Source organism: Miscanthus floridulus, chromosome 2, assembly GCF_019320115.1.
Source record: "Miscanthus floridulus cultivar M001 chromosome 2, ASM1932011v1, whole genome shotgun sequence".
Classification (NCBI taxonomy): domain Eukaryota; kingdom Viridiplantae; phylum Streptophyta; class Magnoliopsida; order Poales; family Poaceae; genus Miscanthus; species Miscanthus floridulus.
This window is the reverse complement of record NC_089581.1, coordinates 178,165,231-178,179,014: the sequence shown is the minus strand read 5'-3', so window position 1 is coordinate 178,179,014 and position 13,784 is coordinate 178,165,231. Positions and strand designations below refer to the sequence as shown.

General features: G+C 50.8%; 1 protein-coding gene and 1 pseudogene across 1 annotated transcript; one reads left to right on the top strand and one right to left on the bottom strand.

Moving 5' to 3' along the window:
* The first annotated feature begins 5,740 nt into the window (after positions 1 to 5,740).
* LOC136537516 (mitogen-activated protein kinase kinase kinase 17-like) lies at positions 5,741 to 7,630 on the top strand (annotated as a pseudogene).
* Positions 7,631 to 8,709: 1,079 nt separating this feature from the next.
* Positions 8,710 to 11,680, bottom strand: LOC136540838 (ran-binding protein 1 homolog a-like). Its single transcript, XM_066532860.1, has 4 exons — positions 11,351 to 11,680; positions 11,099 to 11,250; positions 10,872 to 10,997; positions 8,710 to 9,201 (listed from the first exon to the last, which is right to left on the bottom strand). The coding sequence occupies exons 1-4, from the start codon at positions 11,506 to 11,508 to the stop codon at positions 9,014 to 9,016; spliced, it is 624 nt and encodes a 207-aa protein (XP_066388957.1). The 5' UTR covers positions 11,509 to 11,680; the 3' UTR covers positions 8,710 to 9,013.
* Between the last annotated feature and the right edge of the window lie 2,104 nt (positions 11,681 to 13,784).

The window sequence follows — 13,784 nt, the reverse complement described above, 5'->3', positions numbered from 1 at the left end:
TGGTGAAACCAATTTTGTTGAGTTTCTAAAATTATGATCTATCTGCTAGTATATTTTGTTCGCATAGTTTGAGAATATTCTTGGAAACTATATAATTAAATCGAGATACTTAATATCGTTAAAAATATCAACGTGTAGGAATGGTTATGGTAAATTGGTAATAGTGTTGGATTTGAAATTTTTATAGTAGGTTCCTAGCAATATTAGTTACTCACTATAATTTTCGTAGCTCCAGAATAATTAGTTTGCTAGATAGATAATGACGCTTTATTTTGAATAAAGATTAAATCGATAGAATAGAATAAAGAAATAACTGGGTTTGTATAACTAAAACATTGGTTGGGAAATAGCACCTTTTTCGACAATGGGGATACGTAGCCTAAGTACGGTCGTTATTAGAAATAGCTCGTTAACTTGAAAGGCGTAAATCGTATTTTACGAGTCACGATTGCAGTTGATTAATTACGTCTTTGCATTGCATCGCATTGCATATCATAATAGGGACTTTGATGGGTCGCGGAGTCATCGGGGGTTGCTGGAGAAATGATGCTTTTGGAGATTGTGTCGTCATGATGGAAAGTTAACTGCTGATTATATTTTATCCAGGCAAGCCCCGGTGCATAACCCCTATTTTGCTGCACTTTAAATTATATTTGTGCATTAAGTTCTAAGGAGTTGAATGAAACCCACTTGCATATATATATCTTTATCCTATGAGTCTTACTAGTATGACAGGATCGTGTAAATTGCTATGCTACAGGACGTCGGTAGAAGTCGAGTGATTGTCTGTCACTCACGAGATATAGGAAATATATTATTGTATTATTATCACTTGAAAATATAAATGGTGGAAATAAAAAATGATGACCGGACAGAAATATGGTTTGGGTATTGGTGGGTGCAAGAGGTTGTGTCTTGCGGTTAATGGGACATAGCTTGGTTACACTGCTTTTCCTGTCTGTGTCGGTTAAGGACCGGCCGTTGCCTAAGGCTCTAGGCAAATCACAGACTTATTATCCCGAGCACATACTTGGGTATGGGTGCTTGAAAGACTTTTTACTCTCTTATCATGGGTTCCGGCTCTTTCCGGACCGACTGCCATGGTGGTTTTTGGGTTAGGAGGTCCTTGCACCGCACTGAGTCCAGGACTTAGGGGCGAGGGCTTGCAGTCCCAGTTTGGACGGGGACCTAGACCCCATGATAGGAGGGTAGTGGGTTGGTCCTGCTTATGCCTTGGGTACAAGCGGGACGTGTCTTTTCAGGGTACCTAGCTGGGGACATTGATTCGTGAATCGCCGGACAATCCGGTACGGCTTGTCTGCGGTCTAGCACCGTAGTAAGAACTGAAAGATGAAAGATAAAAAAAAGGAAATCTGATTGCTTACCACTTACTTGAAAGTAGCACATGTGCTTACATAGAATGGTTGGTTAATGAACTAATGCGACTGTTAATAAAAATCGAATATAAGGACGCACGCTTAGTAACGCTTCTTGCAGATGCAATAAACCTACAAGCCAGATAGCCTTGTATATCCATGGAGTCTTTTCTTTCCTCCTATCGGGTAAATCTTGCTGAGTATAATTGAGTACTCAGGGTTTTATTTACCCTGTTGTAGATGACACGTGGATGCTAGAGCTGAACTTGTGTGTGTGGATTCCTCCTGATGGGCTCAGAGAGGATTTTCTTTACATTGCGATCATAGTTTTATTTATAACTCTCACCAAATGTTTTATTAAATGAAAGTTTTATAATCTGTTGTCATAGTTTATAGATTACTGCTATATCGTTTCATGAATAGATATTTATTTCCGCTGTAACTCTATTCACTTGTTTATATTTCGCAGTTCACTTAAATTGTTCGATAATATGGTTATGTTCCGCTGTTATAACAATACATATTATTCACTGATGTTGTCTTAAAAGTGATGTAAGAAATGGTTAAGAATGATGTAAGCTTTTATTCTCTCATTTGTGATCCTGATGGAAAAATATGAATTTTCGGGTTCTCCCTTGAGGTGTGCCTGACGGGACCGCGTAATTTATTGTTCTCCCTTGAGTGCTTAGTGTCTAATGGAAGACGAGCACTCCTGGGAGGCGTTAGATTAGGCGGTTCTGCCACATCGGTGTCGCACCAGTGCAGGCGCGGTGTAGTGACGGCGGTCGAAGGCGATAACGCATCCCGTCGCTCACAGCACCCCTTTAGATCGGACTATGATTAGAAACTTCAGGGTGGGACTAGTGGCTACCAGTTAACCTCTTGCCTTGTGCTCCAGCCCTACCATCCTTTTATGACGCTGCGCGACGGAGGTCCATCAACCAGTAGAAAGGTTGAGCGTCCTTGATCAGGACACGAATTAAGGACCCAATTGGTGGAGCCTAACAGCCTCCTCCTCCAGTGCTCGTAGCTTCCCTCAAGTTGCAGGCGGCACGAACGGGGAACCTGGCCTGGATTGAATCTTGGGCGATCGGCGATCTAGTGCTGCTTTTGCTTGACGCCAGCACGTACCACCATACAACAAGAATCAAGCGCGGATCTTCAGTCTGTTCGGTTGGCGGGTTCGTATCGTTGCTGGTTTATGAAGAAGTACTGCTGACTGATTTGTGTGAGAGAAAAATACTGTTCCGATCAGAAATTTACGATCGTTTACGACGAGCCAGCTGCTTATCCCACACGGCCAGCCAGCATGGGGAGGTTGGTCTCACGCATCAACTAACCCTGCAACTAGCGGAAAAAAGATACCACGAGCCGCGAATGAATGCCTCCCGATCCCTCTAGGCATCTTTTTAGCCACCGGTGTTTGGGTCCATCGGCTGGAATTGGATATGCCTGTAATAATTTTGAACCGTTGCATGCATAACACGGCCCGAATCTTCGAGATCCGTAGATATATAGGCGATACGATGCACCAACGCCGGCCTCATGTTGGGCTTGGGCACATGCCCCGGCATATATCGTGCCAATGTGTGTGTGCACACCAACGCTAGGATCGGTGCAAGGAGTCCATGTAATGTAATGTAAGCTTGCGCAGGATCGGTGTGCCCACTTTACAAATGGATCGAGTGAACTGCGTGTCCCTCAGATTGACACACAGAGGCCGAATTATGTTCTTTCCAATCAACCGTGTGAATTATTGTTCGGTTCGTGGGACGTTGCTACTCCACCAACGATGGCCAGTGTCCGTACTCAGCTGCGAAAAAAAAAATTGCAAACGTGAATTTCCGTTAGGTGCGTGTGTATGCTTTACAACCGCATGATTGGAGAACTGCTGATACTACTGCCTACCTACGCACGTTGGCGATTTCATGAGCGACGAGACTGGACGTGCCATCAGCGCCGTCGAATCGAACAACCTCGCTCGGGGGGCACGGGCCGGTGGCGGTGGGCGTCGCTCGTCCAAACATGCAAAAGAGAAAAGAGCCCGCGACCTGCGATGCGAGTCACGCACGTTTCCCAGGCCAGGACCACACGTTGTTTAGCGACGGCGATCGGCGCCTACGTACGTTGAGGAGCGGGCCGCGGGGTTCCGCGGTTCGCCTCCGCGATTGTCTGTGTGGCTCGGCGGCGCGCACGTCCGCCCACCCCACCGCGGCGGCGCCCGTGCCCCGTACCAGTGTGCCCACCAGTAGCGGCGGAACGGAGTCGGGCCCGGGCCCGGGGGCGCCGGATGGCGATCCGCGCGATAAATGCCGCGCCGGTCCGAGCCTCACACCTCGCTCTCGTACCGCCGCAGGCCACTACTTTGCCGGCCCTGCTTTTCCAATTTCTTCCTTTCTTTCACTGCCTGTTCTTTTTTTTTTATTTTTTTGCTTGCGGCCGGGCGAACCACCTGGCCGTGAGGGATTATTTATATATTTATCATTATTATGATGTAAGTGGTATAAAAGTATTATATCAGTGACTTATCCGTTAGTGACACAGTGTGAGATGTCATCCGTAATAATGGCAAATATGTAAATGCCCCGGCCACGAGTGGCCCCTGCCATGTCATCGCGGCCACGCGGGCCCCACCCTGCCACGTTGGCGGCACGGGTGTACGGGACGAGCGAGAGGCCCGATGAGATGAGGAGCAGAGATCGGCATTTCGGTGGTGTGGTTCGCCACGCTCTGGCAACAATAATTTTATCCTCTACTAGATAATGGTGATAGTGATATAGACGCATCACGGAATGAAAATATTTTTTTTGGGGCAGCAAAGGTCCACTGGTGTTTTGGATGCTAGCGCAGGCGCGGAATCCATCTCATATATGAAGATCTCCGCTTTCTGTACCTTCGGTTGGCGCTGACACCAGATGAACCAGACATGTAAATCGGTTCTCAGTCTCTAGCAGATATACGGTGGCCGACGTCAATTTTTTTTTTTTTTTTTTTTTTTTTGCTTCAGAGTTGAATGTAAGGGAGATGCTACAGTAGATTATGCTTCAGAACTAACATGGTAATGAAGCGGGTAACAAACTGTTCCTACTGCTAGCCACTATGCTACCGTCACCGGTGTTGTCCCTCCACATATCTCTATCCATAACACGCTCCTCGACCTTCTACTCCCTTGTTATCATCCTTGTCGTGATCCCGTCACCGACCTTCTTCACCAACTACTTTATTTTGTGACTCCCCGTCAATGACGCCGTGTAATTGTCGGCCTTCGCCACCGGTGGTCGATGGAGGCCATCTAGCGTTTCGCCTAATGCCCACCTCCTCTATCGATCCAACCACCCCCAAGCCCCAACGCCCTTTTTCTAATGTTGGTAGCCCACATCTAGCCTCGCTACCTTAAAACCTCGAAACCCAAAACCATCCATACTACCGCTCGCCATTACCAAGTTCTTCTGGGGTGTTTGATTCCTCATCCAAATCTTGTCTACTATTGTTGAGCAAGGATTTAATGTTGCTGGTGTGTTTGGATATTTGGTTATCTTTTCTCGGTTTTCATGCTACCAAGAATTATCGGGCTTTCACCTTGCTACCAATGGTGAGCCAAAATGGCTGTCCTAGCCCAGCAAGTTTCTAGGATTAGGTAAGGTAAAGTAATCTTACCCTGGGAACCAAACTTCTCCCTAGTTTTCGACCAAATCATCAAGATTTTATGCACATGAAGGATACGAGGTGCGTGAAAGTACTCTCTCCGTCCATAAAAAGATTCGTGCTGGTCAAGTTTGACTAGGTTTGTAAAGAATATTTGTATCTATATAAATAGGTTCATTATAAAAATACATCTAATGACCTATCGAGTGATACTAATTATGTACTAAAAATACTAATATTTTCTTATACATATTATATATTTAGCCAAATTAAAAAATGTTTGGCCTTTGGGAAGTGAGGATGATACTTTTTATGGGATAGAGTGGTTAATCATCTTTGGAGAAACACACACACGTATGATCAGTTCAATATACTGTGCACTGTTACTGCCAAGCATAGCTGGTGACCGTCAAAGAAAATAACTGCGGTGAACTTAATCTACCAATAACATACGACATACCATAGAACAAAGCATATAGTGACAGCCTTTACTCGGCCTAACCGGTGAGGAAGCCTTGCGAGTAAATGCCATCCATCCATGTATCCAGGGGGAAACCCCATCAAACTCATCCCAAATCTTCGCCCATGTGGCCTCAACGCAGCGGTACCTCGAAGATAACATCACAAGTTGCACAGCGTCCTCTCTGTTTCTCTCCCCTACGGAAAACCAAGACCCCGCTGGTTGGCTGGTTGGTATTGTTGTGGTTTGTCAATGAAAATTTACGAAGCCAAATGAACAGGCTGTTATTTCCCCCATGACATCCATAAATATTCGGGCGAGTTTAATATCCCGTCCGCCCAACATGCGAATCAAGTTGATATCCCAGCAAAGGACAGGCCAACGAGAGAGAGGGAAAAAAGGGGGAAGAAAACGAAATTCCCAGGCCGAAATCCTTGCCCACACAAATTGCAGGGCGCCGGAACCCCACACTATATAAGCGCCCTCGGCACACTCCCCCGTTTCTTGCACTCCTCTCCTTTCGCAATTCACTCATCCTCCACACCTCTTACTGTCCCACTCTGTTCCTCCCACTCGTCGGCTCTGCTCCAATTTCAATTCAAAGAAGACGCTCGGACATGGAGTGGCTGCGCGGGAAATCCATCGGCAAGGGCGCCTTCGGCACGGTGCACCTCGCCGTGGACACGGCCACGGGCCGCGCCTTCGCGGTGAAGTCGGTGGACGCGAAGAGCGCGCCGGCGGCGGCCATGGCGTGCCTGGAGAGCGAGATAAGGATCCTGAAGCGGCTGAGCTCGCCCCACGTGGTGGCGTACCTCGGCGACGACGGCGCCACGGGGGCGACGAGGAACCTGCACATCGAGCTGGTGCCCGGCGGCAGCGCCGCGGAGGCGGCGGCGTACGGGGACCTCGGGGAGCGCGGCGCACGCGGCATCCTGCGGAGCGTGGCCGCCGCGCTGCGGTACCTGCACGAGGAGGCCGGCGTCGTGCACGGGGACGTCAAGGGCCGGAACGTGCTCCTCGGCTGCCGCGACGCCCAAGGCTGCTGCGGCGCGAAGCTCGCTGACTTCGGCGCGGCGAGGCTGGTCTCCGACGCAGCGACGACGCCCCGCGGGCCGCGCGGGACTCCCGCGTGGATGGCTCCGGAGGTCGCGCGCGGCGGCGCGGCGACGCCGGCGTCGGACGTCTGGTCCCTGGGCTGCACCGCGCTCGAGCTGCTCACGGGGAAGCGCCCGTGGTCGGAGCTCGGCGGCGCCAGCGAGGTCGGCGAGCTGCTGCTCCTCGTCGGGTTCGGCGGGAAGCGCCCCGCGATCCCCGCGTGCCTGTCGGACGCGTGCCGCGATTTCCTCGACAAGTGCCTCCGCCGCGACGCCGCCCAGCGGTGGAGCTGCGAGCAGCTGCTGCGCCACCCGTTCCTTTCCACGGACGCTGGCGACGACGCCAGCGAGCCGTGGCCATCCCCGTCCCCGTCTCCATCTCCGTCGCCTCGCGCGGTCCTCGACTGGGCCCCGTCGTCGGATTCGGACTCCGAGGCGCTGGACGACGCGGAGACCGAGAGCAAGCACGAGGTCATGGCGCGCGCCAAGGGGCGGGTCGCCGAATTGGCCTCAAACGGGCCGCGGCCTAGTTGGGACTGGGAGGAAGTGGAGTGGGGGACCCGGGGCACCTGGGCAACCGACATCCGGGCCCCACCTCCACCTCCCAGTTCCGAGGCGCCAAGAAATGGCAACGCAAGTGCGCTCGTCGTACCCAGCGCCGCCGCCTTCTCCGACGGCCGTGATCGTGACGTCCTCGTCCTCGTCCTCGTCGTCGGAAGCAGCGGCAGCGGGCTCCGCTGTGGCCATGGCCGTCCTGGTTGTCACAGTCACATCTGTCGGTATAAATGCGGGTTTGGGGTGGTAGGAGCAGGACTCGGCTGGCCGCCGTTGGCCGTTGTACCTGTGCTAGTACCATGTATTGTTGTTTGTCCACTCAATTCAATTCAATCCAAATTTGTGTCAAATCAAGCAGCCAATGAGCTTTGCATGCCGTTTGCGTTTTGCATGCGTTCTTTGATCGGGTGGGTGGCCGGCCATGATCGATTGATCAGCCGTCAGCGCCGGCGCGTATCGGCACAATCTCAACTCGTCCCTCAGCCCTCAGGGCAAACTAGCATTTCTTTTCTCAGAAATGCTATTGTTCAGTACTCACAAGCTGACTAAACAGTAGTTTACTCGCTAGGGGTAAAAAAGGAAGAAAAGAAAAACAGCACGCTTATTCTGGGATTGCGAAAGTGTATTTCCATGTTGCCATTGCCATGGTGGTCTGGATTCTGAACTGGCCCAGAATGACAGGTAGGCATGGATACGCAGAACGGCAAAACGATGGATTCTATTCTTTTCAGGAAATGCAGCTGTGGCAAAATGCCAGGCACTAGTAGTACAAGCGTGCTGAGTACCACGCCGAAGCAGAGCAGACAGCAGAGTCGCAGGCTCCCACAGCAGCGCGTGGATGCGTGGTTCTGAGATCTTTGCAGCACAAAGATTTTGTTCCCATTTCAGAGAGGGGCTCGTTGTGTACGCGAATTGCCAAAAATTTCTTCAGATTGGGTCTGTCCGTACCGCACGACGCACGTACATGGATCGCAAAATTCCCTTGCTGAACCTGAAGCAGCCGCTGGGAAGCACCGGCATCCAGTTGGGCCGTGCCATTCTTGCCCGTCGTAAGGCGCGCGCAACCACCGCCATCAATGTGTGGCTACCGGTATCACATATTCGCGCTGAAAACATGTGTACTCGCGCTACAACGCGCATCAATCTCAGCCCATGGAACGGATCACAACTGATGCACTGATGCTGGATGTGGCACGGGCTGCTCTGCTGTGGCTCCGGTTCTCGCGGAGAGCACAATGCGGCGAGCCCGTGCTTCAACTCCGGCGAAAGCGAGTGCCACGTGCCAAGGGGCGACGGGAGCTGCTGATACTGGATGTAGCACCGGCTGCTCGGCTCCGGCGCCAGCGAAGGCGAGCGCCGCGGCCTGGTGCGAGAGTGAGCGCGTAACCACTACCCATGCTGACTACAGATCGAAGAGGAAGGAGGCGGGTGGTTTTGTCGACGGGTCAAATATATCCGCCTGAAACCAGCTTTGCAGTTTGGTCTGCCTTATTTGGCGGAACCAAACCATGAACAGGCCTATGTGGATGGCTTGGCAAGAAGATTTGCACAGGAGATGAAGAAGAGAAGTGGCGCGAGAAGACATCACCATTTCAAACTTTTAGGCAACTCATCAAACCGCGTCCGTTCCAAAAGCAACTCCAAATAATTGTACAGACAAGCTGACTCCAGCCATCCCAGATAAACAGACGACTTCAAAAATAACAGTCTATTAACCAAGAAAACCATGTAGATGACTGATGACTCTGATTTCACCAAACACAAGCATTCATCCCAGAGAAAACACAATGAAAAATTTGTGGAGGGAAGATGAACCTTGACAACAAAATGAATGGAAGGACACTCATTTGACCCTGGTTTGCGTATATAAACGCCTTCAATCTTTAGCATCCTTTTTTATCATCAGATGCTGGAGCCTCCTCTTTCTCCGCAGTTTCCTCCTTGCTGGCCTCTGTCACCGTTAACTTCTGTACCAAATCAGCGGCAGTGGAGGCTTCCTCGTTTTCTTTCTCCTCAGTCTTTCCTTGCTGTTCAGCTATCTCTTCAACAATATCCTTAAACTTCTTGCAATCTGAATAGAATCGCAAGAGAGTAACCAGCAAATTCAAAATAAACAAGGATGCCAAAAATATAAAATTGTCATACTATCATCATTCAATAGCAATCGACATCTCAGAAAGAAACAAAAGTAAACCCAACCTAACACCACAATTGAAATTATCATCAAAAGTATAAAAGAACACTTTCTAGCTTCCAACTTCTTAAGTTGTCCGAAGTTAAACGTTTTTTAGGTTTGACAAAATTCATCAAAAAGCGCACCAATGTTTAAGACACCAAATTCATATTATTAGATTAGATACACCATGAAATATGTTTTTCATGATATACATACTTATTTGATGTCATACATGTTAGTGTTCTTTTCTATAAAGTTGGACAAACTTAAATAGTTTGACTTACGACAACTCTAGAAGTTGATTTGTTTTGAGACTGGAATATAACTAAAATAGCAATCAATACCTAAACTACAACGCTTATGATATGTCAGATATTTGTAGATATCAAACAAAATTTCCAACAATACAAGCATTATACATATCATCATCCCGCACATATGTCTCAATATAAGCAAGCAAGCACCTGATGCACTTCTAACAAAGGGAAAAGCTGCCAAGATCCCTGGAAACTAAATTGTTAGGTCCTTGGAGTATACTGCTACTATGGTCCTATAAACATGAAGGTCGTGTGTAGGCTAACCAATAGATGCGGTAGCTGAATGGAAGTGTGAAATAAAAGTTAATTATTCATTGTGCGTTGAGCAGCCACATTAACCTCAATAACCTGGCACCTGAGTGTGCAAAATTAATCAGTTATTCATGATGCATGTGGCAGTACGTGAGTAACATGCATGCATGCTAACGCAGCGAATAATTAGCTAAGACGTAACGGCATGGCTGCTAAATGTCAACACAAAAGTACTGCTAGATATACACGACACATGGCAATAAAAGGTCCAATGGCGATCAAAATTAGCTCAGTCTCAGACCATTTCCAACTTGGCACTTTCGCTACCAAGTCATGAGTTACAGGTCTTCCACGATTGAAACTTGCTATTCAAGTTTAGAGACCACAGTAGCAGTTCGCTAAATTTAGAGTGTTTGTCTTGTCTGGATAAAGAAAATAGGTTCTATCGTGATCGATGGAAATAAAATATGGTTTTGCTTTGAGTACAAGTATTCTCCCACATTGGAAATAACTTGAAATACTTGAAGAACAGCAGACAGTCTGTGACTGCACCAAGAGTTGAATGCCAGAAATACAGAAATAAATTCTAAGATCAGGAAGATATATAGGCAAATGCGAAACAAAACCATATCATGGAAACAGGAAACAGGAAGCTTTATTGATGATTGTTATGAGGACAGCACTTTGAGTTAGAAGTCCAGTACGATACAACTAAGAATTGCTGGGGCATTCATAATATCAAGGCGGGTCACCGAACAACATACATAAAAAACAAATACAACATATAAATCACATCCAACAAGCTTAGCTTATCACATAATTCATAGATCCAAAGGCCAGTGATCGATCAACTTTTCTTAAGACAAAATTAAGCCAAAACAACAATAACCAGTTCAATCAACAGAGGTACCAAACATTATGACAGTGCAAGCTGCTGGCTATAATGAACAGATGCAAGGAGGGATAAAGAGGTAAGATATGGTTCTAGGTGCTCACTCTCCACAGATCCAAAACGGATAGCGAACATCTCCTCCTTGAGCTCGCCGTCGGCGAAGTCCAGAGCGTGCCATACGCACGACTTGTCGCTCCCCGCGTGCTCCTGCATCTTAGTCGTCGCCACCACTGTGCGTACGGGGAAAAGGGGTAAGCAATACTCTCCAATGTCAAACCTATCCAGCCAGATCGAAATCGCCAACGAAAATCCCACAAAAGACCGTGATTACCAAGATGATTGGCGCAGATCTTAAGCGTCTTCGCCTGGCGCATAACTAGGCGGACCTTGGCGGTCTCCTTATGCTTGAGCAGCTTCACAGTGCCTGTTCCGCGCTCTTTCCACTGGTTCCCATCCTTGTCGAACCGGTAAAGCTTCGCCTTCCTGCACAATCGCCACACGTCGTCAGATCAACAAGACCTAGCCAAATCGGATCGGGGCGGATCGGGGATGGGGAGGATCGAAGAGGCCGTAGATGACTCACATGTCGAGGAGCACATCCTCGTCCTCCTCTCCGGTGGTAACGGCGACCTCCTCCAGCTTTACGATGGGCGCGACCTGGGCGCCGGTGTCCTCGTCCTCGCCGGCCGCCGCGGCCTCCTCCTCCTCCTCCGCAGGACGGTGCTCCGCCGGGTCGGCCATGGCGTTCGGCGCGGTGGCGTCGGCGGTTGCAGTAGAGCTCGGGGCCTGCGCTTGCTGGCTGCGCTCCTGCTACCGGTTGCTGCTGTGCGTGGCGGCCGGCGGTGGGGAGGGGGCGGCTATAAAGTTGAGAGACGTGGGGGTGGGGACGTCCGCGGCCGAAAGGGTTCGGCTTTGGGAAAGCGATTTGCCTAGTAGGGTTGCGTTGCGTTCCGGGCAGAGGAGTCTCACGTTCACCCGTCTCCTCTAGCCGTGTGTTTGACTGGGTGTCGAGGTGGGATATCCCGGGTTTTTTCCAGATAATCTGCTGTTTGACTGATGGTTTGAGTAAAACTAGGTCCAATCCAGTAGAGAATATGCTTCTAGATATGGGTTTGTCTCGTCCCTCTAAATCGAGCGGACCGCGCCGACCCAGTTCGTTCGCTCGCGTTTATAGGAGACCGTCATGGCGGCGGCCGAGAACGGGGCCGTGCTGGGCGAGGCGAGCACAGGCGACGACCGACGGAGCAGCAGGCGCGCGTGCGGCAGATGCGGCCCACGAGGAAGGCAAGAGGCGAGGCCACGACGCCCCGTGCGGCTAGAGCGGCAGCGGCGTGGCCGCGGCGACCTCGTGCGGATGGAGCCCTCGCCCGGCCATCTTTGCTCGCATATGCCGCCGCCGCGTGAGGTGAAGACCGGCCGACCTCGAGCAGTAGCGACCCTAGAGCGAAATCTGAGCAGCCGACGATGCGGTGGGAACAGCAGCCCCTCGCAGCGTGAGTACTCCAGCAGCAGCAGCGTGCAATCAACAACAGCGGCATGGAGCAGGAAGCAGGACCTGTGTGCTGGTGTGCTTGGGCACGTGGGAGCTTCGATTTTTGGGAGCAGCTGCGGCATCACCTCTCACGGGACAAAGGATTGAGGATGGGAAGGAAGAAGAAAGGTGCAGAGAATGACATTCGGGTCCCACATGGCAGAGAGACAATCTCATCCAACCCAATCCTCAATCAAAACAGAAAATTTAGGATAGACCTAATCCTCAAACCAAACAAAAAAGGGTTATTTGGATCTATATCATTACAATTTTCTAAGTTTGGAAATATGCCATTACAATTCGTCTATTTGGAGAACTGCCATTATAATTGTGTCTCTCATTCATCCATACCATTTTATATGTCTTCCACCTATATAGGCCCACTGTCATACATGTATAAATACAGCAAACGTGTATAGACGTCAAGTCCCGCGTACTCCGTCAAAACAAGACAGCCCGCGGCGGCCAGCGCGCAAGGTGGAGGGCGACGCTCGCCCCGGCAGCCTGCGCGCTAGGCGAAACGGAGGCGCTCACCCGCGGCGGCCTGCGCGCGAGGCAGAACGCTGGCTCACGGCAGCAGCGGCTGGCGCGCGTGCGGAACGACGGCGAGGCGACGAGCGCCCACGGTGGCCTGCGCGCAAGCGGCCGCCATCATCTGCGGCCATCTCGCCGCGGTGCTCGTCCTACCCCGCATCCCGGCACTCCGTGCGTCATCTGCCGCCCACAACGTGTCCGCCGCCATGGGCACCGGGTGCGCGCTCTCCACGGCCGCCGTCTTTTATTGGGCGCGCGTGTTCTACCTTCCCAGGTGTACGAGCTCGGCGATACCCGCTGCTCATCCTGCTCGCCCATGTGCTACGTCTGTCTTGCCACGCGCCAGTCCTGATGCCCATGGCGCTTGTCCCTGATCAACACTGTCCTAGGTCGGCGACGGATTGGAACGCAACAAGCTAGAGAATTTCCCATACCAGATCGAAGCATCAAAATTTCCGTTCAAAAAAGGGACAAAATACTTCTAGTGCTAGGCTAGAAAAAGAAAGTGACGCTAGAAAAATGATGTCAAGCCCAAAGCTTAAGCCACCGGAACCATGGAGGCATCGGCGGGCGCTTCTTCCCGGACTCGCATGACCTCTGCGTAGGCCGCCGCGGGCGCTCTCGGCCTCGCGCGCTCGCCGCCGCGCCGCTCGCGCGCAGGCCACCGCGGGCGCTCGTCGCCTCGCCGCCGTGCCGCTCACGCGCAGGCAGCTGCGGGCGTGAGCCAGCGTTCTGCCTCGCGCGCAGGCCGCCACGGGCGAGCGCCGCCGTTCCGCCTAGCGCGCAGGCTGTCGGGGCGAGCGCCGCCCTCCACCTTGCGCGTTGGCCACCGCGGGTTGTCTTGTTTTGATGGAGTACGCGGCGTTTGTTGTATTATGCATGTCTGACAGTGGGCCTATATAGGTGGAAGACGTATAAAATGGTATGGATGAATGAGAGACATAATTATAAT

Coding starts and splice junctions, on each gene's coding strand:
- LOC136540838 (XM_066532860.1), bottom strand. CDS start 11,508: ATGGCCGACCCGGCGGAGCACCGTCCTGCGGAGGAGGAGGAGGAGGCC. Junction 10,998..11,098: donor GATCTGCGCCAATCATCTTG/GTAATCACGGTC, acceptor CCGTACGCACAG/TGGTGGCGACGACTAAGATG. Junction 9,202..10,871: donor CCGTTTTGGATCTGTGGAGA/GTGAGCACCTAG, acceptor GATTCTATTCAG/ATTGCAAGAAGTTTAAGGAT.